The 26,067-nt window shown below is 42.9% G+C and overlaps 3 protein-coding genes across 3 annotated transcripts; 1 reads left to right on the top strand and 2 right to left on the bottom strand.

The window, feature by feature from the left end:
* Positions 1 to 977: 977 nt before the first annotated feature.
* Positions 978 to 7,873, bottom strand: cmpk (cytidylate kinase). The gene is made up of 6 exons (XM_072687020.1): positions 7,621 to 7,873; positions 4,905 to 5,051; positions 4,140 to 4,292; positions 3,680 to 3,756; positions 2,882 to 2,978; positions 978 to 2,121 (listed from the first exon to the last, which is right to left on the bottom strand). Exons 1-6 carry the CDS (start codon positions 7,762 to 7,764, stop codon positions 2,080 to 2,082), a joined length of 660 nt encoding a protein of 219 aa, XP_072543121.1. The 5' UTR covers positions 7,765 to 7,873; the 3' UTR covers positions 978 to 2,079.
* A 2,441-nt stretch (positions 7,874 to 10,314) lies between these two features.
* On the top strand, positions 10,315 to 20,562 carry fam78ba (family with sequence similarity 78 member Ba). Its single transcript, XM_072688425.1, has 2 exons — positions 10,315 to 11,491; positions 13,896 to 20,562. The coding sequence occupies exons 1-2, from the start codon at positions 11,154 to 11,156 to the stop codon at positions 14,416 to 14,418; spliced, it is 861 nt and encodes a 286-aa protein (XP_072544526.1). The 5' UTR covers positions 10,315 to 11,153; the 3' UTR covers positions 14,419 to 20,562.
* Positions 20,563 to 20,719: 157 nt separating this feature from the next.
* slc35a3b (solute carrier family 35 member A3b) lies at positions 20,720 to 25,641 on the bottom strand. Its single transcript, XM_072687022.1, has 8 exons — positions 25,606 to 25,641; positions 24,828 to 25,053; positions 23,969 to 24,123; positions 23,151 to 23,273; positions 22,617 to 22,803; positions 22,328 to 22,446; positions 22,088 to 22,221; positions 20,720 to 21,493 (listed from the first exon to the last, which is right to left on the bottom strand). The coding sequence occupies exons 1-8, from the start codon at positions 25,630 to 25,632 to the stop codon at positions 21,403 to 21,405; spliced, it is 1,062 nt and encodes a 353-aa protein (XP_072543123.1). The 5' UTR covers positions 25,633 to 25,641; the 3' UTR covers positions 20,720 to 21,402.
* Between the last annotated feature and the right edge of the window lie 426 nt (positions 25,642 to 26,067).

Raw genomic sequence — 26,067 nt, forward strand, 5'->3', positions numbered from 1 at the left:
GAAACACATTGTCATCCCATCCCATTCAATATTTCACAGTTGTTGTTCAATGATCATTGTATTATAGTTATGATTTATTATTTGATTTGTTTCTTAGTTGTTGTTTTTTTAATTGTGCAGTTTATAGATGCTGTCAATAATTTGGTCAAATTATTCACAACATTCATTTAAGTTAACCTCTTGAACTCTTAAGGCTTATTTGGCCTTATTATTATTCAGTAACTACTACTTTATTCAATATTTACTATGAAATGTTCAGTAATTACATTCAATTATTACATTTCCACTGTTTTTTTTAGTAACTACTGCAAATTATTACGTTATCTTCGTAATATTCGTTATTTGATAACTACTATACAAAAATCATGTATCAAGTAACTGAATTATTCAGTGTCTGCAATGAATCATTTAAAGTTTACTACAAATCACGTAAGTTTCCACTATGAATAACTACTATAGATTTGTTCCAGAACTACTGGAATTATTAATGGGCTATTATTCAATATCCATTACGAATTATTCATTACATACTATTTAGTATCCACTATGAATTATTCCAGAACTATGAACAATTATTTATTATTCAGTATCCACTATGAATTATTCAGTATCCACTATGAATCTTTTAGTATATACTATTAATTATTCAGTATCTATTATTCAGTATCCACTATGAATTATTCAGTCTTTCATCCAATATCCACTATGAATTATTCATTATCTATTATTCAATATCCACTATGAATTATTCAGTCTATCATCCAATATCCACTATGAATTATTCATTATCTATTATTCAGTATCCACTATAAATGATATTATCTCTACTATGAATTCATTAGTATCTGCTATTCCTTATTCAGTTATGAGTACATGTATGTGTTATGTATTATTGAGTATCCACTATGAATTGCTCAGTATCCGTCAGGTGATAAAGTTAGAAGTGGACGTTGAGTGTAAGACAAAGCACTGGATGATTTGGTAGCAGACGGTGTTTTTATTGTGTTGTCAGTGGACGTTTGTCTTCAAGTGGGTTCTCTTAAGAGTGCTTTGTACTGCAGCAGCTGCAAGCGGACACACACCACCGCATTTCTGGCCCAGCGTGACAAGGACAGCCTGTTCATGACTGATCCCACAGATGTTACCACTGCCTCCAAACCCAGACGTCTCAACAGCGTTTATCTTAAAGCCTCCCAGCCGAAGAGAACGACTTGAGGTGGGCCAAGGGCACATAGATACCTACAGATACCGTTAAAACAAAAGGTTCTAGGCATGACAAGCCTGTTTTAACTCGCTTTAGGAAAAAGCTTAAGAGGCTGCAAAGATCATTTTTGGCCAGTGTTTCCTCATCTCCAGTCGCGTAGTAAACATTCATAGTTGTGTTTTTTTCTCCTATTTTTAGGAATCAGGTTCTGTTTGAACGGAAAATACAGAACCGTACAGCGTAGGTGACCTACACGACCGCGGCTGGGAAACACTGGTGTATACATACTGCTTACATATATAACCAACAGACACTCCATCTAAACCATTTGGATGCTGTAGCTTTCTGCCGTCTGTGCTTGGCCCCCTTTGATTGCCGTTCTGGCCATTTGGCATAGTTAAAGATGACAACGCTTCATCCTACAGACGACACAAACGCATCCATAATTCTACGTGTCCCAGGCTGACCACATGTGAGGTCACACACACACACACACACACACACACACACACACACAAAGGCAGAAGCTACCATAGATCAGTCCAATGAGAACTACCTTCAACAGGACTCTACTCCTCTATTCCCGGCAGTTTTTCCCTACTGCAATATTGTTCCTCTGCAGCAACTTATTGAGCAAGTATGGATGCAGGGTGACAGAATGCACAGTCACGCACCCCCTCCCCCCTCCCCAACCACACACTCACACGCTCTCTCTCACACACATTCACAACAACAATGACAAAAAAAAGTACATTTAAATGAATAAAAAGGTAAATCATGTACATAAACAAAGCATAGTGTTGCTGACATTAATAAAAAGAACATTTAGAAGATTCTGAGCTGATGGCAGGTCAGCAGATGGAAGTTCAGGAGCTCTAGCCCTCCTTGTCGAGGACTTTCTTCACGTCAGCAAACACCTGCATGAAAGACATTGAGAGAAAGGGCACATTAGAAGAAGACCAGGCAGGGGAGCTCAGTGTATAAAGAGGTTTCAAACCCATGTAAAGCTATTTCATTTAATTTTGACGATGGCCCTGCCAATCAACCCACCCGTTCGTAGCTCCCCGTAGCATTAGCAATGCTTCTGACACTAGGAGAGCAAGGACTTAACGCACGTCTCCTCAGATACACGTTAAGTCAGACTGCTGCCAATCCAGCATTGCCTTAAGAGTGATGAGGAGAAAGAGCACAGCCAATTTGCTCTCTCTGACTCTTGGGAGCAGCCATGAGCACATGAACCAAGGCTCCCCAGAGGTGCCCAATGCCAAACATGGCCTAGAGGGGTATAAATCCCCTCAGCTTTGTGTGTTTTCATTGCACGGATGGGTTAAAGGTGTCCAAATATGGTTGTCTTGTCTTGGATGGAGCTCCGTCCAATACCTTTAGGAGGAGCTGGAGTGGTAGAGCTAAGCATCCAACATCAGTGAAGCTTTTCCCATAACAGTACAAGCTGTTACACGCGTTACCATGAAAAACTGTGTCTGCAAACCTTTATCCACATAAGGCTGGTTTGTCAGGCCTAGGCTTAATCTGTGTTCTCATTGATGCATTCGAGCCAGCTAATCTTGTGTGACGTTGGAAAAGCAAGTCCAAAGAGTCCTATCCGATAGAAGATCAAGGCGGTCTTAATGTGTTCAGGTGTGGAATTGGGTTCTCAGACCCGTGTGGGGAACTCACCTCGTCTACGTCGCGCGAGGCGTCGATGCAGCGCACTTTACCCTGCTTCTCGTACTGCTTTATGATGGGCCGGGTGGACTGCAGATAGGTCTGGATTCTGTGAGGGAAACAAGTGCGACTTAGTGATCACCACATTCACCACCAGCTGCACTGGCATTAAAGCGATAGTTCAGCTAACCTTACGCTTAAGCTTACATTTATCCCAAAATGATTGGTGTCTGAAGTTCGCACTGGCGCTACGAGGCTAACATTACCACTGGTATTTAACTCAATGCTCCCTTTGCCACTGGCTGCAGCACAAACCCAAGGCAAGCATGGGCACACAGTTGGATAGGTGTTCTTTGCATGTGTGGGTTTTTCCTTTCAGGTGAAATTTATGGTGAGGGCACAGGAGAGGTTTTCTTCTCATGACTCTTCCATGAAGGTCACATTAGTGCATGAGTCGCTGCACAGTAGAACAGCGCACCACCCCTCCAGAATATCCTCCTCCGTCTTCCTGAAAGTCTTTTGCAGTAAAACGAGGGTTTCATCTTTCAGAAAAAGCAGCTTGACGAGCGGCCCTCTTGGAAAGTTTACCACTAGCTCAAACCTTATGTTGACAAACAGAGGGGTTCAGTAATGGTTTCGGATTTACTGGACGACGGCTGTTATCTACAATCACAGACTGAAGTACATCACGTAGCTGAAAACAGGGACCGCAGCCAAAAACGGCCTTCACAGATAACAGCACGAAGCCTCAAACTTCACACACCAGACACTGACTGACTGACGAGGCCTGGAGCTGAACTCCGAACTGACCTTTTCTCCAAACTCTCTCTGTTGTCGTCTGTGCGGCCGCTGCTCTTCCCTCTCTCTAGACACCTGTCGATGCACACCTGCAACACACCACCCCAGCGTAAACACAGTGCCAACACACGCCCACAGCAAGTCACTCAAACCAACTGTACCTGTTAGATCAACTAAATTTGTAAATAAATAAAAATAAAAATTGTATCATAAGTTCTATTATTCAATTAATACTCAAATTTTATTTTCATCCTTAAATTATGATTTTAATGTCATTATTAAATATTTGAATTACATCTTTTATATTAGCCAACTACTAAATAATTATATTATAGAATTTATACTGATTTATATTAAATACATTGACAATTCACTGCCATACAAAATATACTCAAAGTTTAATTATCAACTTCAGTATGTATTTATATCAAACATTTTATTTTACAAAAAAACAGACCAGAAAGTGACTCACTTCGTCACTGCAGTCAAAGAAGAGGACAAATTTGACGTCGGCTTTGCCATCCATGACCGTTGTCCAGCCTTGCAGGTTGTCTTGGTTACGAGGAAAGCCATCAATAAGAAAGCGAAACTTCTTCTCGTCTACCTTCATCGTTTCTTCCATGGCCTGGAGATTCAAAATCATTATAAGAGCTTTATTCTGGATATGAATGCTATTAGAGCTTCATACTGGATATGAATGCTATTAGAGCTTCATACTGGATATTAATGTCATTAGAGCTTCATACTGGATATTAATGTTATTAGAGCTTCATACTGGATATTAATGTCATTAGAGCTTCATACTGGATATTAATGTCATTAGAGCTTCATTCTGGATATTAATGTTATTAGAGCTTCATACTGGATATTAATGTTATTAGAGCTTCATACTGGATATTAATGTTATTAGAGCTTCATACTGGATATTAATGCTATTAGAGCTTCATACTGGATATTAATGTCATTAGAGCTTCATTCTGGATATTAATGTTATTAGAGATTCATACTGGATATTAATGTTATTAGAGCTTCATTCTGGATATTAATGTTATTAGAGCTTCATACTGGATATTAATGTCATTAGAGCTTCATTCTGGATATTAATGTTATTAGAGCTTCATTCTGGATATTAATGTTATTAGAGCTTCATACTGGATATTCATTTTTCAATGTCAGCTGTTTATTTATGAAAATGTACACTCTTACAGTCTCCCCCCTGACACAGCGAGATCCGTACCTTCCTCAGCAGGTTGATGGTGATCTCCACAGGGACGATCTTGCCCTCCTTGATGTAGCTGTCGATGAGCTGTCCGAACTCGGAGCCCGTGCGGCTGCGCTCCTCTCTCAGCAGGTCTCCAGCAGACAGGTGAGTGTAGCTGTAATGCTGAGAAACACGAGGGACATTCAGCACTGGAGCTTGCAGGCCTCCATTACAACACTGTATACACCGGCGGTATATTATCGTTACCATGACCAAAGGTATATATATTAGACCCTATTGTGGCCAATATTGACATCATTCACACTTCTTTTAAAATAATTATTTTCAATTATATTATCATTGTATATTTTGCATAATTTTATCGACATCCATGTTTATAACCATTCACAAAAGAAGGCGATTAAAACTAAGAACACAGTTAGACACAAAATTATCTGTTAAAATTATTCATTCTTTTTTTTATTCATCTGCAACTAATACATACACTGCAGATAAACTGCGTAACGAGTCATATTAGTGTAAAGTCCTGTAATATCACTCTGCCCCCTCAGTCCGCATGCTTCTTTCCCCTTTAGATACTGCTTCTGTATCTCTCAGCTGTCCATGAGGGGCCGCCCAGAGCTAATTTTGTATTTATTGCAGTGGTGTAAAAGTGCAAACGTGAATTACACTCCTCACCAAAAAATACAAAATCTCACATAATGCCGCTTCAAAGAAAAGCATCACCCGCCTCCTAATTATAAGGCCAACCCACACCTTCCCACACACTACTAAAACACCCTGCTGTCATTACAGTGACCGGTCAAACTGGTTATGAACAGCTGAACGAGAGCGGTTATATTAGACAGACGTCAGCGTGGACAGTGTGCTTGGGCGTAGTTCTGACTGGGTGAGCCTAACCCCAACATGACCGGATGCTTTTGCGAAACCTGTACTAGGGACGCCTCAATCAGGTTATTTTGCCCCAAAATCCGATCTTTGTGTGTGTATAAATAATCCAGCCCCACAGTTTAGATCAGACAAGCTGCTGGTATATCAGGTGAGCTGCTGCTGCTGCTGCTGCTGCTGATGGAGTTGAACACATCCTCCACGCTGTGGACTGGGGGGCGTCCAGGTTTCTCCTTTTTACTAGATTTATGTTTACCTGCATCTGTTCTGATGGGATCTGGAGTCACAGACCAGGAGCTGAACCAACACAACACCATTAGCATTAGGTATGTAAGAAAATATTGATATATCAAGGTATGTGATATTATGATTTGCAATACTGTATCGACTCTCAAATACACCGTATTGATTATTAAAAATAGTTTACATATAAAGATTGGTGTCAGACAGTGTCTGACACATTTAGTGTTGTGTTTATACCCCAACCAGTGGATAGCAGTGTTGTCTTCAGATCCCACCGTTCTGAATGTTGGTGTGTGTTTTTTGTACTATGACAGTTTTCCTTCACAAATCACAATATCAAAACCATGTTTGTCTTGCTGACAGTATCTCAAAAAATCCAGTATACTGAATCATAATTGCGATACTATTGTATCGGCGTACACCCAGGAGATGTTTCCCCAAGACGTTCATAGCTAACATGGAGCTGAATGAACAGTAGGCCCCTTTCCTCACTGATGTTCTGGAGGAAGTAAAAAAATAATAAATAAATCAATGGAGGTCAATGGAAACGACGCTAGCATCTTTCCTTCTGGAGCAAAGTGATGCATACAGGGTGGTGGTATGATCCAAACGGACCTTTCACCCACGTTCACACACACACACACACACACACACACACAAGCTTACTGCTGTTGCTTAATGATGAGTAAGCTTAACTCCAGGCAGAGGGTGAAGTGGGGAATATGAACTGGGTGAGGGTGGGGACTGGGTAAACAGGCATCACCAGGATGTATGAATAGTGCTTTATGAAGGCAGTCTCTGCATACGTGTGCAGGTTTGGACAGGCTTTGCTAATATTAGGTGGTGAAGATGTAAACGAACCGAGTCAGAGTGGGGCTGGGTTTGGTGGGTTTGGTGGGAAACGCTCTGTTCGAGAAAAACTTACCCGGTCAGAACCGCTTACAGTGGTGGTGAATGGTACGAACCTCTGAACCTCTTAAAGCTCCCTGACAGAACACTGGTGGGTTTGGGGAGATAAATAATATATAATATATATAAATAATAATAATATAATATATATTTGTGTTGTCATTAGTCACAGCCTGAGTCCATTCACCACCACTGTAGAGGAAATAAAGAAAACTAGGGTGAATAAATTCACCTTTATTATCATAGACTATTAATAAGAAGGGACAGAAAATCAGAAAATTAAATATAGTTATTTAATTAATAAGCTTATTAAAGGAAATCACGATTTGAAAGAAAAAACATCAACATCAACCGTGATTGGATACTGCTATGTGCTAATTAGCATACTTATTTACATGCAGCGATATTTGCATACACGCTCGACTTAACGGTGTGTTTAAATGTTATGAATGAATAAAATGCATAAATAAATATTTCGAAAAATGATTACATGTATAATAGAGGTTATGCGGAAGTGCGCGCGCGCCCCAACAACAGAGCGAAAATGCACGGGAGCTGCTGTTGCGCGTTCGCTTTATGCATTTATATATATATATATTTTTTTTTTCATATATATTTATATTATATCTACTGTATTATTACAGTCAGGTTATTGTTATCATGGTTGAATGAGGGGTAGACCGGCTCCTACCTGCACTATTTTGGCGCACTGTGTCCCTTTGCCCGCGCCCGGACCGCCCAGAACGAACACGACCTGCGGCTTCATGGCGCGCGCGATCCCACGTAAAGCGCTCGAGACTTTCTCACGCGAGCTGCGGAGCAGACCGACGATCATACACCGGCACGGGCGGGAGAGCGAGCGAGTTACCGACAACACCGGACTCCGGGACCGCAACCTCCACCTCAATCACCGGGAGCTGCGTGGCGAGGAAGTGCCGCCTGATTCCACATCCGCTGCACACCCCCGCAGCCAATCAGCCAGCGCGGCATGAACAAGCCCCGCCCACGACTCGGAGCCTGCCTTCGACAAAAGGTTTTTTTGTGTCGTTTTTATTAAATAATTTCACTCATAAAATAAAATAAAATAAAATAAAATATCATAATAAAACATATTAAATAAAATATTAAAAACATTATCAATGCTACTGACTTTAAGCACTGAATGGCAATAAAATATAATGTGAACTAAAACTAACTAGATATATATTTGACACAAAATAAGAACATTTATATAAAAGTAACTATTATTATTAATATTTTTATTCAATCTATCAAAGTTTATAAGTAACATACAAAGTTTTAATATACAAGAAAAATAAGGTAGGATGTTGATTATAAGGGGAAATGAGCAGAACTGTGCAAAGTGTGTTTAACTCTGTGTATATGCGTGTAACTAATTATTATGATTATTATTATTATTATTATTATTATTTAAAATTGATGCAATATTTATTTTATCATTATTGAAAACTTTTGCACACATTATCAATGCCTTTAAAAATGAACAGGTGAATGTATGTATATAACTAAATTACATTTTGTACAGAAACGCTAACATTATAGCCTGCAGAATTTTAAATAACTTAAATAACTTCATATTTATTACATACATTTTATAATGTGACAAACAGCGCTTCACTCATTTGAACTCTCCACTTATTTATATAAAACTGTATCAGATCAGATTCAGGAATATTAATATCCTTTTATTTTTCAGAACCTAAATAAAAACAATCGAAAAATATAACAGCGTTGCCATGAGGATCGTGACGTCAGAGCCGAGCATCAGGATTGGCTAGTGGCTTCTACTCAGAAGCAGTTCGCTGATTGGACGGTTGAGAAGTTGTTCACATCACCGTAGCAACTGTAGAACACAGAGGAACACACACAGACCAGCCAATCTCCGCGCGAAAGGCGGGGTTTGGAACAAATGAGTAAGCAGGGGCGTGTTTCCTGGAGCCCCAGCCACGCCCACTGCTCAGATTCAGAGTCCTTGAGTTTTGAATGTAATTTTTATTATTGATTTATTTTCGTTCAGTCAGTTTTACACTTTTACTTCAGGACAGATTTTAGAGTTAAAATGATTAAAATCAGGGTGATTAAAAAAACACCTTCCGCACTGTTGTGGAGCATTGAGTCAAAATACAGTTCAATTACAACAAAAACGATCGTGTTCTACATGATTCAAGTTTTTTATTTTATATATCTAGAACATGCAAGGCACAGTTGTGTTCTAGAATGCCTAGGTAAGGCCTACCTGTGTTCTAGACGTCTTCACTTGGGTCTGCTTTGGAACGCTTTGTTGTTTATGGTACGCTGGTGTTCTAGAATGTTCAGCCAGGGTATGTTTGTCTTCTAGAACACAGAGGTCTGTTCTAGAATGCTAAACTGCGACAATGCTAAGCTAGTGCGCACCCTTTTAGAATGCTAGTGCGTTAGCAAAGAGGCTGCTTGTGAACTTTTATAGAGCATAACAAATGTTTTCTAGGGCACACTTGTGTTTTAGAACGCTTCATTGGGCATACATTTGTTCTGTCACCCTTAACTCAGACCTAATTGTTTTCTAGAATGCTAACTATGGCACACTTTTGTTTTAGCATGCTAAGCTAGGGACTACTTGTGTTCTTAAATGCTAAAATGGGGATTATGTGTGTTGTAGAATGCTAATATAGGGGATACTTGTGTTCTAGAATGCTGAGATGGAGAACACTTGTGTTCTAGAATGCTGAGATGGAGAACACTTGTGTTCTAGAATGCTGAGATGGAGAACACTTGTGTTTTAGCATGCTAAGCTAGCGAACACTGGTGTTTTAGCATGCTAAGCTAGCGAACACTTGTGTTTTAGAATGCTGAGATGGAGAACACTTGTGTTCTAGAATGCTGAGATGGAGAACACTTGTGTTCTAGAATGCTGAGATGGAGAACACTTATGTTTTAGCATGCTAAGCTAGCGAACACTTGTGTTCTAGAATGCTGAGATGGAGAACACTTGTGTTCTAGAATGTGGAACTAGGGCATTTTTATAATCCAGAGCATGTAAATTATACTTGTGTTCTAGAATGTGTGTCACGTGTCTGTAGAACGCGTTGTAGAACTCAATCATCTGCTTCCCTTTGAAGTGAGCGGTTTGGAACGACACTATAAAATGTCTCCCGCGAGTGTGCTACTTTCCAAGTGCCCTAGGTAGGGTGCATGGATGCCGTTTGGACCGAACATGCGCATCCCCCACACCCTGCTTTGGCGAAGTCACCCCGTCCCCCTTCTCACGCCGGACCAATGAAAGAGCAGAGGGAGCGTCTCTGCAGACATCGGCCACGCCCACCTATCGGAGGAACGCACGCCCCTCCCCCCCTCCTCCTCCAGCTTCAGCACTGCTGGAACTGAACAGCGACCGTCCGCGAGGAAACGGCACAGCTCGAGATCACACCGCGATAAAACGCTTGTTTGGCCTTTTAATGACCGCGCGTGCACCGTGATCGATTAATCCCACCGTCCAGGAGAACCAGGCGGCCTAGGAGAGGGAGTGAAGATGTGCCTGCAGGATTCAGAGGGTCTCGATAACCCAATAACCCGTCGTGCTTGTTTGTCTCCCCCTTCGTTTGTGCAGGATCTCCTCGGCGGGGACGTGTAGGGGATGGAAACGCACAAAGGACAGAACTGAACGGGTAAAGACGCCTCTGGTTTGTCTGTAATTTGAACCGATGCTGCTTTTGGGACTGAACCCAGCTGCTCTGCGTTAGACCAGCATCGTTGCAGGAGCTGATGTCTCTCCTGAACCTCCCAGGTCTCCCAGGTTTTCTGCTGGAGCTGCATCGCCACCGGGGTTGGGTTGGGCATGTCAGCAACCCCAGCGCAGAGCCTGCCTCCCCCTCACCACTGACATGAGCACAAAGACGAAGAGGAGCAGAGGGCTCAGAGCTGCAGTGGGACGTGGGAGGTGGTGGGAGAGCGAGAGCAGGGGGACACGGGCTGACCCCTGGGCGTCCGGGCTGAGGGAGGCCGCTTCGGAGCCGGGGACGAGCGCCAAGGGCAGTGCGGCACCTGGGCTCTCCTCAAAGGGGCCGAGGGAAGTGGCGATTCACCGATACACCCTCCCCTCGACTTCAACGTACACCCCCATCGCCGGTTTTCACCCTTTCGCCCTCCCTCAGCGATGCCTCAGAAGCACGCCTATAATGTTGTCGCTGGCATTTCTGGACCTCTGATAGCGTGCACGAGGCTCAGATGAACGTACTAGTGAGGTGCATCCTCGTCTGTCCATCGCTGGTCACCATTCTGACGCTCCTTATAGCCAGGGCCATGGGTTGCATCCAGAGTATCGCCTGTAAGCCGCGGGTCAGGCGTGAGAACATCGTGGTCTACGATGTCTCGGCCTCCATCGACCAGTGCCCGACGGTCATCGAAGAGAACTCGCCCATCGTGCTGAGGTACAAGACCCCTTACTTCAGGGCTTCGGCTGGGATCGTCATGCCTCCGGTGCCCCGGAATGAGACGTGGACGGTGGGCTGGATCCAGGCGTGCACACAGATGGAGTTCTACAACACGTATGGCGACATTGGCATGTGAGTAGAGCTGGTGTCGCAAAGATTGTATAAACACTGTCATTCTAAAGAAACACCAACATTCTCCACCCAAAACACCAACATTCTCCACCCAAAACACCATCATTCTACATCAAACACCAACATTCTACATCAAACAAAATCATTTTACATCAAACAACAACATTCTCCATCAAACACCATCATTCTACATCAAACACCATCATTCTACATCAAACACCATCATTCGTCATCAAACACCATCATTCTCCACCCAACACCAACATTCTCCATCAAACACCATTATTCACAATCAAACAACAACATTCTCCATCAAACACCATCATTCTACATCAAACACCAACATTCTACATCAAACAAAATCATTTTACATCAAACACCATCATTCGTCATCAAACACCATCATTCTCCACCCAACACCAACATTCTCCATCAAACACCATTATTCACAAACAGCAACATTCTACACCAAACACCATCATTCTCCACCAAACACCAACATTCTCTACCAAGCACCATTATTCTCCACCCAACACCATCATTCTTCATCAAACAGCAACATTCTCCATCAAACACCACCGTTCTACATCAAACACCACCGTTCTACATCAAACACCAGCATTCCACATCAAACACCATCATTCTACATCAAGCAGCAACATTCTCCACCAAACACCATCATTCTACATCAAACATCAACATTCCACATCAAACACCATTATTCTCCACCCAACACAAACATTCTCCATCAAACACCATCATTCTCCACCAAACACCATCATTCTCCTCCAAACATCATCATTCTCCATCAAACACCAACATTTTACGTCAAACAGCAACATTATCCATCAAACACCATTATTCTCCACCCAACAGCAACATTCTCCACCAAACACCATAATTTTCCACCAAATTACATTTTACACACTGGACACTGTGAATCACCACCAAACGTCTTCATTCTCTACCAAACGTCTTTATTCTCCACCAGACACCACCATTATTTAACAAACACCATCATTCTCCACCAAAAGAACACCATAGTTCTACACTATGCCCTACGTAGTTGAACTGGAGCCAGGAGCAAGGCTTCACAGCTCAGTCACTGGAGACTTTACCCACTACTGGTAATCAAGGGGAATAGCTGAGGTCCTACAAGCACTGAAACTCAGACGCCTGACATTTCATGCTCGACCGACGGAAAAGTGACGTAACTGAAGGGACTACGCTTTTCAGTTTTGGCCTGGTGCTTTTTCCCAGGTCAGGAAATTTATCAAAGTCCTTCGCTTTTAGGATACGGTAGGAAGAACGGGAAGCGAGAGATGCGAATGGATGGAGAGTCAGCGCAGGGAAATGATGAATGAAAGGGAGGAAATAAGACAATGTGACTCATTTCAGGCACGTTCGATTCACAGAGCAGCTCCAGCTCCAGTTTTTCTTTTCTTCATTCAGTGTTTTTTTTGTTTTGTTTTTTGAGCCTTTGAATGAAACACTTTCCTCCTCCTCAAACGTCTCCATCTACTCACCGTATGTGGTCCAGTTTTCGTTTCCCTGTGCTGCATCACTGCAGCAATTCATTACTGCAGGACCTTCGTTGTGGTCCATTTGGACGGTTGACGTCAAACTCGAGCGGTGAGAAAACTGTCAGGTCAGCAAATGGTGGCTACCGGTTGTTTGTGTCCGGGTTGTTACATTGCCACTGGTAAACGTATCATTTATCCCTCACTGGGATGGAGCAGTGCCAGCACAGTCGGCTGAAATCACGTGGTCTCAGGAAAAACGTACCGGTTTCTTTGGCTGTAACTTTGATAGCCGCCGGAGTGCCCAAGTTCCTGAGGCTTTTCGCAAGCTTGTTTGTTTACAAGTGCAGGAGAACCGACTGAACGCACCCTTGTCACGTCCTCACCAGGGATTAGAAGCAGAAGTGGTTAGCGGGGAGTAGGAGTAGGAGTAGGGGCAGTATGTGCACAGAATGCTGTGTCAGGAGAATTGCAGGAGAACGTTGGGATCCTGGAGGACCTCCGTCCAGCACAGCTTGATCATTTCCCTGTCAGGCACAAACACAAACCTATAAATACATCGGTTGATTGTATTTGTAATGAGCTACACTTCAAAAGTAATTTCCAGTTCCCACCCCCTATCAAGGATTACCCCCGGCAAATGATGCTACCAGTTCTGGGAGGGTGAAGGCTAGCACGATCTTCCTAAGAGATGAGATGTGAAGCTCCACCACATCTTCTCAAACTGCTAGATTTGACGTAGAAGCATAAATTCAATTCTGTTAGGACTCACACCTGGTATCACCAGGGATTGAAGCGATAATAGTACCAACGCTTAGACAGTTGCTCCACCTGTGAGCCCTCATTTAGACTTTTTACCGTGCTCCCTCTCTCTCTCCCTGCAGGTCAAGCTGGGAGCTTCCAGAGCTCCGCGAAGGCCGCGTAAAGGCCATCAGCGACTCGGACGGCGTCAGCTACCCGTGGTACGGAAACACCACGGAGACGGTGACTATCTCAGGCCCCACGTCCAAACCGTCACGGCTGACCGTCAGCATGAACGACAACTTCTACCCCAGCGTGACGTGGGCCGTTCCCGTCAGCAACAGTAACGCGCCCATGCTGACACGCATCACGCGTGACCAGAGCTTCATCACGTGGCTGGTGGCGCTCAACAACGCCACCAAGGAGCGCATCGTGCTGCAGACGGTGCGCTGGCGCATGCGGGTGGACATCGCCGTGGACCCGTCCATGCCCCTGGGCTCCAGGGCCTCGCTGGTGGGCCGGGCACACCAGGAACAGCCCCACATCCTAGCCAACAATGAACCCATCCCTCCCAACGCTCTGGGACGGCCCAACGCCAACGACGCCCAGGTGCTGATGTGGAGGCCACGGAGGGGGGCACCCCTGGTGGTCATCCCCTCCAAATAAAGACTGTCCTCAGTGCCTCCCAACCAACACACCAATGGTAAAGGAAAACCCGTTCAGTGGGTGATAAACAAAGGGGACCCAAAAAAACAAAACACAGAAAGATAGCAAAGACCCTTACGGATAAAGATCTGTAGGGTCTTCTGGCCGGAGCACTGGACCATGAGAAACATTTGGGTGCCCCTAGTGGTGCCAAATAAGGGTCGCTCCCAAACAAAGCACTGAAATACTGGTGGCCCTCACAACTGGAAGTCTGTACGCCCTCTATGTTGGGGCAGTGGACCATGGGAATTGTAGGCATGGAGGCAGGGGCCTTACTGGGCTCCTCCTTGCTGCCTTGAGAAGGAGAGAAGTTCTCCAAGATATGAACTGATCCAAACCACTTGACTGCCTTTTCCAAAACAATCACTATCTGGTCCATCCAATCAGGACTGCCTCGCGCCGGATCTGAACTGGATCTCACTGAAAATGCCACACACTGCATGAGAGGGATCACAGGCTGCATTTGGTGTCTCCTGACACGGGTTGGGGCAGAAGTGGCATCAAACCGAAGGCCGTCTCATCAAGCTGGGAAATACACGCTTTAGCATTTTAGGACGACCAGCACAAAAGCTTTTAAGCTCACGCAACACGGACAAGACTCTACTCAAGGCTTTAGCTAAGGTGTTTCACTTGATGCCATGTGGACAGGGGAGTGCTAAATCGATAGTTTAGCAAAAAAATCTAGGGCTGTCAAATGATTTCCTCAAGCTCAACCCTTATTTGCTCAGATCAGTCCAGCAGATAAGAATGTATTTATTACCTTCATTCATTCAAATACCTTATTTTAAATGCTGGGTTCACCAGAACCTAAACCTGAAAACCCTGTGATCTCCACAGAGTGACCATCACTGTCACAGTCTTCATCCGGTGAGAGCTGCAGTATAGATACACTATATTTTCAAATGTTTGTGGACACCCCATTCTTATGAATGCATTCAGCTAGTCTAGTGCCTGTAGAGAAGAACGGCCAATGAAATAGGACTTTCTGGAGCAGATAAACAAACATGAACCTACTGGTACCATAGCTAATGCCAAGCGTGGGCTTAAGGGGTGTAAAGCCCCCAGCATTAAGAAACTGTGGAGCAGTGGAACTCCATCCAGTACTTTTGTGATGAGGTGGGAAGTTAGGGATGATCAGGTTTGGTGGTGATCAATCATCCAACATCCTGACCTCACTAACGCTCATGTTGTTGAATGCAATCAAACCCTTACAGCAATGCTCCTTCAAAATCTATTCGAAGGCCTTCTTCCCTGAACAGTACATGAGCAGGTGTCCCAATACTTTTGTCCATATCGTGTATGTTTATATAGCACATATACAGTCAGTTGTTTAGCTCCACCACTTTACAATGGAGGTTCTCGAGGGAAACCAGAGCTCCACTCTGCTGCTACTGCTTTTGCTCGTTTGCTGCTAGTTGATTAATCCACAGGTCTCCTGAGAGCAATGGCCAGAGCGTCTACCGAAGGTGCTGAAGGTATTGCTTTCAAATCTGTTGAAAAGCTGGGTTTGAACAAGAGGAGCTACAAGCTTGTATTGAAACGTCTGGCTCTTAATTTGGATGGTTTTAAAGCTCAAACTAGCTTTAAAATGCTAACTCTGACAGCACTGTGTTATTAAAATATGACAATATCACATTTACACAATTTTCCATTTACCCCAAATGCAGTCAATCAGCCAAGACAGGCATAGCAGTGTCTGAAGCTTCTTTAGCCCTGAGTTGGAGCTAATGTGGCTAACAAGTAGAGCTACCACAACAACTAGCATCATGCTAACTCATGTTTGTTCACATTTGTGTCTCACACTTGTAAAAAACCACAAAAGCCAGTCTATTTTATATTACTAAACAAATCCTGAGGTAAATGTGTGATTATTTAGTCAAGCAGTTAGCATCATGCTATCTAATGTGTGTGGTATTAGCTTATGTTACTGGTTTTCTATGCTAACCTTTAGCCCTGAGTTGGAGCTAATGTGGCTAACAAGTAGAGCTACCACAACAACTAGCATCATGCTAACTCATGTTTGTTCACATTCGTGTCCTACACTTGTACAAAAACACAAAAGCCAGTCTATTTTATATTACTAAACAAATCCTGAGGTAAATGTGTGATTATTTCAATCACACGTGAGCAGTTAGCATCATGCTAAATTGTGTGGTATTAGCTTATATTACTGATTTTCTATGCTAACCTTGGAGCTCAAGTGCAAAGCTTAAGAAGCATAGCTAAGAGGTATGGAGCTTTGAGGCTAATGTGGCTAACAAACAGAGCACCACAACAACTAGCATTGCTCTAGCGACTAGCGACCAACTCATTTGTTCCATTTTTGTAGATAAACGTGTGTCCTACAGTGGGAACAAACACGTAAGCCAGTCTATTTTATATTACTAAACAAATCCTGAGGTAAATGTGTGATGATTTAGCAGTTCATACAGTTAGCACCATGCTAACTTGTGTGGTTTTAGATCTTATGACTGGTTAGCTACACTAGCCTCATAGTTCCATATCTTGACTGAGGATATGGACGTGGAAACTGGGATCTTCTGATTAGCACCTGAGGGCAGCAATAGTGTCTTACATTTTTATGCTGAAGCTATGAGGCTAATGTGGCTAACAAATTGAGCACCACAACAACTAGCATTGCTCTAGCGACTAGCGACCAACTCATTTGGTCCATTTTTGTAGATAAACGTGTGTCCTACAGTGGAAACAAACACGTAAGCCAGTCTATTTTATATTGCTAAACAAATCCTGAGGTAAATGTGTGATGATTTAGCAGTTCATACAGTTAGCACCATGCTAATTTGTGGTAGCTTCTATGACTGGTTAGCTACACTAGCCTCTTAGTTCCATATCTTGACCGATTAGCCACATATCTGGGATGGATTGGACTATTTTTGACAGACTTTTTCTTTAATTTGTAAACTGTAGGTTGTGATGCTGTGGTTCTGGAAGGCTAGCGTCCTCAACTCCTACATTTACACAGTTGTCCTTTTTCCGAAATGTAGTCAATCTGCCAAGAATCTGCTGCTTTCCCGTGCTATCAGAATTATGCTAGTGCTAATTATGATTCCCCGACTTGGCAGTTGCACATAAACACCCCCTTAAGTCGTAATTTCTAGTTGGAAATTCTGAGATAATTCTGAAGGTTAGGGTGACCTTCAGTCTTTTAGCTTGGCAGAGAAGAAGACAGAATCAATCATGGATGGTTATACACATATTCTTTATTTTTGAACAGTTCATGCTTTTTTGTGCACGTTATTTTAATCTGTGATCTATGTCGTTGCGTCCGCCATGTTTCATGTTTGTCGTTTAGACAACCGAGCACTTGAACATTGGACATTGGACGTAATTCCCACGTCACGAATGAGAAGTGGGATCTTCTGACTAGCACTTGAAGGCAGCAGTAGTCTCTCAGGTTTGCTTCTTTAGTTCTGTGCTGGAGCTATGAGGCTAACTAGCTAACAAATAGAGCACCACAACAACTAGCATTGCTCTAGCGACTAGCGACCAGCTCATTGGGTCCATTTTTGTAGATAAAAGTGTGTCCTACAGTGGAAACAAACACATAAGCCAGTCTATTATATATTACTTAAAAAATGCTGAGGTAAATGTGTGATGATTTAGGAGTTCATGCAGTTAGCTCTATGCTAATTGTGTGGTATTAGCTCCTATTACTGGTTAGCTACACTCGCCTCGTAGTTCCATATCTTGACTGATTGGCCACATATCTGGGATGGATGGGATTATTTTTGCCAGGCTATTTCTTTAATTAGCGAGCTCCGTAGGTTGCGATGCTGTGGGTCTGGAAGGCTAGCGTCCTCGACTCACACACATGCTGACACGAGGCGGCGGGTAGGAGTGTGTTTATCCTCGCACACAAGTCTGAATGAGTGCACTCGGCTCGGCGGGTGCCGCACCATAGGCATTTTCCAGATTAGTCACATGCCATACGAAACTCCATCTGTGTCGCTCTCCGTACGGCCTTTCTCTCTCCACTCCCAATCTGTCTCGCCCTCTCCTCTCCCACTGGGCCTCCGTAGGTGCTTACTGCGATTCTGAGGCAAATGTTCCATCAGTCACATCCTCTCGGCCCGACTCGGCCCAACTGCTCTTCAATAAGCTTAATTATGAGACTGTTTATCAAAACCCAAAGCTAGCGAGGTTGCAGGCCAGAGGAATGGAGGAAGCTGGTGTACACACCGTGCATTATGGGTCCAATATCCTACATTGGTTTGTGGGTTTATGTACCAGAAATGACCAATCATTTTAAGTGAGCATTTTCCAAACTCTCTTTATCCCTAAGAATTTTAATTAAAAAGGCAATTGTAGTGTTAGTGTGCCGTTAAGATAGATCGCTCTAGTCACTCTAGAGACACTTACCTAATTGTTCACAGTGGAGGTGAACAGTGGCGCCCCCTTACAGAAAGTTCTTCCACCTAATGGTGATGAAGACACTGCCTGATGCCCGAGACGCTGTTCTACCAGAGTTCTGAGACGATTTCGGATCTAAAACGTGTTTTTAAAATTGCATATCATTAAAACAGTGGAGGGATACGCGGGCTTATTGCTGGGCGTTGTGCGGCAAAAAATAGTCCCCTAAAAAATGTGTTGTTTTTTTTTTGCCACTTACCGCCGTATAAAAATCAGAAGACACGTGTTGGTTCTCTGGTGGGTTTAGACGCTAAATACAATTGCGTTGTAGTCATGGCAACCGATGCCTGGTTCCATTCACCACCACTGTGAGGAAATCTGAGTCAGTAAGTTTCTCTGTGATGAATCACAGTTTCACACCAAACCCTCACTCTGAATGTGTTCGTCTCAAACACTGAATTATGCAGATGTTTAGGGAAATCAGTGGAGCAAGAAGGGCTCTGATTCACACAAACGTCGTACGAGGATCTCAGAATTGTAGAATATGGCCCCTTTAATGCCGTGTAAGGTGCTTTCATGCTTATCTTCACACAGTTAGTTGTTGCTTCCCCTCTTTCGGCCTGTTGCGTTCGTAAACGGTCATGAATGTAGGTTATCTAGCTGTACGAGTGGCTAGGCTGGACGTTTGAACTTCCACTTGGCGGAAGCTGAAGTTCGGAGTAAAAACAGCCAGACGGCAGCAAAAACAGTAGACGTTATTACATCTGCTGGACTGATTGTTTTGAATGTTCTGTCTGGCCCAACTGGCCCAACTCTCAACTGACTAACTAACTAATGTGCCTCGACCGAAGGCCCTGAGGTTCCCAAAGCAACAGATCTCTTTAGTTACGGCTGTGACACTGTTGTGCCCTAGTTTTGAGAGGATTTCGGGCCTAAAAAGTGTTTTAAAAAACGCATATCATTGACATGGTGGAGGGATACATGCAGGGCATTTTGTGGCAAAAAATAGTCCCCCCAGAACTGATGGATTTGGATTGTAGATAAAATGGCCTTGATGTTCACACCAGAAAGAGGAACTTCTGTAAAGTAACAGTTCTCTTAATTATCCTCCTAAATCCCACCCAGGTTTCCAAACGAACGTCAGGGTGAAGAGAACCCGCAGCACACAGTACTGAGCAGGAGAACCAGGGCATGGACACACCAGCAGTGAACGTGTGGTTTGGAGACACACCTGAGAGGCATTTATTACAGCATTTCAGTCTCACATGAGGTATCATTTAGACGTTGTTGTTCTTATTATTAAAAGAAAAGGAACTTTTAAACGGTTACTTTACGTGTTTTGATAACGAACATTAATTATGAAGATTTGCGTAAAAAAAAGACACTAAAATCACAACTATTGATCCATTAAAAAAAAATTTAAATAAAAGAGCTTGTTCACATTCATATAATTTACCATTAAAAAAAAAACAAGTCTATGCAATGGCAGAGTATTAGCGAACTGTGGCCCGTGAGCATGGGAAGTCACTACAGTAAGTATGAGCAGCGACGACTGGAGAGATGTTCCTCCTTTTTTCTTGCATGCAAATGATATTTTGCAAAAAAAAAAAAAAAAAAATTATAAACAGACTGTGATGTGACATATGTTTCTGTTGAATGCCCAAGCTAGGACCAGCGAGCTCTGATTGGTCACCCCCCCCCTTCTGAGCTTCTAATAAAAGAACACTGAGCATCTCCGGCTGTTGACATGAGCAGTTCTTGCGTGCACCACTAGGGGGAGGGCTTTCTTACTGTTAGGCATTTTCATGGGGCAGATTGGACACTGAGATGCATTTATGCTCCTTGGCCACTTTATTGGAAAACATGAGCTTGTGCTTTCACTCACTGGCCACTTTATTGGAAACCCCTTCCCTGTAAAAATAAATCGCACAGATGATTAAAACACAGATAACACTGATAGTGTTTCACGATTGACCACTGATCCCAAAACAGCCGATCAGTCAATACACGTTTGGTATCTGACGTTTGCTTTTTTAGTTTACAGTAGGAGATGCTAGGCTAATGTTGCTAAAAAGCACTGGACTTAGACTGTCACCGATCTCATTTCTCATTTAGCAAATCCGTGCTGTTTTACTAAAAACCTTTACTATGTTTTTTACAAACCTTTATTTACGTAGCTTTAAAACAAATAGATAAACATTTATCCTAGCATCGCCCATTCTGGGGTCAGAGATCAATAATGTTCGTTTAGAACTTCTCCTTTAAGATCCCATTAAAATTTCTCGTAAAACATAACTATTAAAAAAATGCTTCGCTTTGAATGACCGACCCGGCGTCCTGCTCAGTCATGCAGGAGATCCGAAGAGACCTCGCTGACACAGTGCTGAGTAGGGTTCTCATCATGCAGTCCTCAAATCTGCTCTTATAGTCTTGTTAGGCTCATGACAGTCTTATCTTCCCATGCTACTCATGGCCTGTTCTCTCTCCGGTGTGGTTCTGGGTCGTGGCCCCGGTCGGGGACTCTGAGCCTCAGCAGGCGCTTCCATGACTGCTTTAATATGTTCATAACATCCTCTAAACTTTACTAGTGCTGACGACTGGTTTGCCTTCATACCCGTAAAGGAAAGTGGCGATGATGACCAGCACTGCTCCCAAGAAGAACAAACTACAACACAGATACATGGATTACATATAGATTACAATCAGAAGTTATGGATACAATCAATATTCAATAATGATAAGATCTTAAATATTACAAACTAGACAGCAGAGATGTTTATTAGAGCTTCATTCTGGATATTAATGCTATTAGAACTTCATACTGGATATTAATGCTTTTAGAGCTTCATACTGGATATTAATGCTATTAGAGCTTCATACTGGATATTAATGCTATTAGAGCTTCATACTGGATATTAATGCTATTAGAACTTCATACTGGATATTAATGCTATTAGAGCTTCATACTGGATATTAATGCTATTAGAGCTTCATACTGGATATTAATGATATTAGAACTTCATACTGGATATTAATGCTATTAGAGCTTCATACTGGATATTAATGTTATTAGAACTTTATACTGATATGAATGCTATTAGAGCTTCATACTGGATATTAATGATATTAGAACTTCATACTGGATATTAATGCTATTAGAGCTTCATACTGGATATTAATGCTATTAGAGCTTCATACTGGATATTAATGTTATTAGAGCTTCATACTGGATTTAAAATCTGGAGAAAGCATGAAGTACCTGGTAGGATCAAAGTCCGCCAGCCAGAAGTACGAGATGAGGGTGGAAAGAATGATGGAGAGGGACGTGGCGAAGCCTTTCAGGATGTTGTCAGCATACTTGATGACCGCTGCAATGACCAGCCCACCCAAAGCCTAATGTACAGAAACAACTACATTAACATTCTTCTTTCAAGTTCTCCTCCCTCCTACAGTCCTAAAGTCTTCATACTCAAACCGTAACTGATGGACCTGGTATTACCTGTAGAAGCACCACAGCACAGGTCACATTGTTGTAGCCCTGGAAAATTCCATTCTCCTTGATCCTCGTACCATCGTATGCAAACATCCCCATCGCTCCGAAAAGCAGCCCAAACAAACCTGTACGGAGAACCAAACAGAGGCTTGAAACAAGCTCTCGACCGTCGGTCAGTTCAAAGGCTGCTTTCTTCCTTTTGTTCCACAGTGAAGCAAACATTCTCCACACCAAGAGTGAATATTAGCTCAAGTGGTGAGAAGAAACCAAGGACGAAAACAAACATTAGGCTGACCCAGCTGTATGTTGCGGATCCACACGCTCTGCTTGGTCTCCTTGAGGATCTTCTCGAAGTAGACGCCGGCAAAGCCGCTGGAAAAGCAGGCCACCAGCACGGCCAGCAGTCCTACAAACTGAAAGCCTGTGGGCGGCTCCTGGTTCTCCGTCACCTCCTCTGGACCCTTCTGAGAATCTAAAGGCCACTGTTGGGGTTGAGAGCAGTGTGAAGTGGAGAATGTGATGGTGGGAAAAGAAATTCAAAGCTAACCCTTAAAAAACAGGATTCGTCAGTGGTTCTTTAGAAAATGCAACGGTTCTAAACTGAACCATGCTGACTCAAAAGAACCGGCTGATGTTCTTCTCCAGGATGGACAACGTTTAGGTCATTTAAAACGATACAAGGAAAGTGTTGTAGAGACGTTGGGTCAGATGAGATGAGATGAGTTGAAGCAAGGGTGTTAGAACCTATAACCTCGGACGGAGATACTAGGTACTCCAGGGAATAGAACCGTTTACATATAGTTACCATATTATAAGCAACTCTTATTACCTGCACAAGAGCTACACCCATCATTAGAATGACTAAGGACAGCCACTGGTAGACGCCAAGTTTCTTGCTGAGCATAGACACGGAGAACAGAGCGGTGGTCAGGATCTTCAGCTGGTATGTGACCTAAGAAAGCCAAAACATAAAGAGCACCTAAGGAGCTTCCACTGACTGGCCACTTTATTAGAAACATCTAAGGAGCTTCCACTGACTGGCCACTTTATTAGAAAAACTACCTTGTGCTTCCATTTTCTGGCCACTTTATCAGAAACCCCAAACTTGTTCTTCCATTCACTTGCCACTTTATTGGAAACCCCTAGCTTGTTTTTCCACTTCCTGGCCAATTTATTAGAAACACCTACCTTGTGCCTCCACACACTATCCTCTTTATTAGAAACACCAACCTTATTCTTCCACTCACTGGCCACTTTATTAGAAACCCCAGCCTTGTTCTTCCACTCACTGGCCACTTTATTAGAAACACCTACCCTGTGCTTCCACTCACTGGTCACTTTATTAGAAACCCCAGCCTTGTTCTTCCACTCACTGGTCACTTTATTAGAAACCCCAGCCTTGTTCTTCCACTCACTGGTCACTTTATTAGAAACACCTACCCTGTGCTTCCACTCACTGGTCACTTTATTAGAAACACCAACCTTATTCTTCCACTCACTGGTCACTTTATTAGAAACCCCAGCCTTGTTCTTCCACTCACTGGTCACTTTATTAGAAACCCCAAACTTGTTCTTCCACTCACTGGCCACTTTAGCTATTTTTCACCACAGATTAAAATTTGAGGGCTTCTTAAGTGTCTCGTTTACCTGGTATGTAGCAGCATCCAGGTTGGACAGAGCCACGTAGAGCAGATTGTTCTGGAGGGTGTAGATGCCTGAAGGGATGGCCAGCTTCAGGGTCTCCCAGGGCTTGTTCAAAATCTCCTCCTTCAGGACCTGATTCAGCGTCCGCATGCTACAGTCTGTCGTGCACATGGGAAATTATGGAAACACTTACAGCAGAGCGGAGCAGGGCCCTCAAGGCCTTCTTGGTCTTCAGAGAAGGTCTAATGATTTCTGGGCGCTGTAATCACAGTAATTTACTGCTTCTTGTAGTTAAACTCTGTAAGTATTGCAGCAGTACTTTCATCTCACTGTTATGTTTTGGTTGGATGGAAACAAAAGCGTTACTTTCTTGAACTGGTCAATGGAAAAGTGTCCAATCAGGATTCTGCTTCCTTGGTATCTGGGTACCAACTGAGCTCTTTCATTGGTTAAGACTCTAGGAGCTGGACTGAAAGCCTTAAAGGTCAGATCATTAGTAACTGGTGTAAGAGTCAACTCCTCAGGTTTTGATTTCTCGTAAGCGGGACCAATTGCGTGAGAAAAAAGATCACTCTAGACCTTCTGAAGGTTCTAGATACATCATTGGAACATGAAAAACACTGGCAGAACAGATAGAACATCCTTTTTAAGCTTTAAATGCCTGTGCCTAATCTAGAACCACCGAAATTGAGCTGCACCAGTGGTAGCTTAGCGCTAACATAGTATTTGAAACTCTGTAAGGTAAATAGAAGTAGCATTAGCAGTTAGCATTGTGTTTTCTTCACACTTTCGGACATTCGTGGCCTAAACTGAGCACCCAGCTAATACCATCCGTGATATCCCAGTTACACCACTGACTCACTGTTGTCTCTGAAGACCAGTATGACACAGGCAACGATCTTGACCACTTCAGCGCACACCACGGCCGACGAAGCCAGGTATCGCGGGCCCTCTGCTTGCAGCGTCCGAGAGTAGCGCATGGTCAGCACCAGAGAGGTGGTCTGCAGTACCAGCACCCCCAGAGACACATACTTCAGCTTGGCAGCTGCTGATGCCTTGGACTGGCTGGACACCTCAGCAGGGCTGATCTGGCGGTCAGAGAGAGGTCAGGTAAGGTCCGGTCAGACAGTCATATACTCAGAATGGGTTTAGGGAGTGATCTTTTGTGTACTGGGATGAGTGATGTAAGTAATGTAGCATATATAGATGAATATATCAATATGTCAATATATCAATATATCAAACATTTCCATAATATTTTAATGCATGCAGATGTTTGTGCTTCCTAATTTTCTTTTAAATAAAATGTGGGATAAGATTTTGTGGTCAGATGAGACTAAAAATGTCCAGTTCTTCAACAAATATCATACAAACCGCGAAGCATGGTGGTGGTAGTGTCAAAGAATAGGCATCCTGTATACTGTGTGTATATGTATATATATATACAAATATTATTATTACTGTGGCCCCGTCCACACATATCCGCACAAATATATATATACATACCACACAAATATATATATACATACATACATATGCATAAAGAATTTTTTTGCTTTGCTCAGTACTCATTTGTTATGATAGAGCTGTCAGATATAAGCTATTTGTATTGTTTTTTGGCAGAACCATGAAAAGCCTACCTGCTCCCGACTTTTCAACATGGCCATGGTCCAGCTGTTCCTTAACGAGCGCTCCAAATGATCTCATTCAAAACGTGTATAGCAGCATTCCGCAGAGGACTACAAGCCGACCTGAAGACAAAACATAGTCCAACTTCTTATTATCAATTCTGCCGATCATCTGCAAACAAACATTCAATTATAATATGAACATACTTTGCATCTTGGTGTGAATTTAGCACAGTAAAACTACATCAAAAGACAGTCAGTTCCCCTGGTTTTGTGGCGTTCCTCTGGGGTCTCTCTTAGGCCCCTTTCTTTTTTAATACATCAACACTTCAAACTGATTTAAACTGTTTGTGCAAAAAAACACAACCAAAACAAGTCTTAAAAGTTAATATTTTGAGCTCTTAAGAAAATATGCGAGAAAGTAAATAAAACAAAAACAGGTTAGTTTTGCAGCGTAGTTTCCATATATGGACT

This window comes from Salminus brasiliensis, chromosome 9 (genome assembly GCF_030463535.1).
Source record: "Salminus brasiliensis chromosome 9, fSalBra1.hap2, whole genome shotgun sequence".
Taxonomy (NCBI): Eukaryota; Metazoa; Chordata; class Actinopteri; order Characiformes; family Bryconidae; genus Salminus; species Salminus brasiliensis.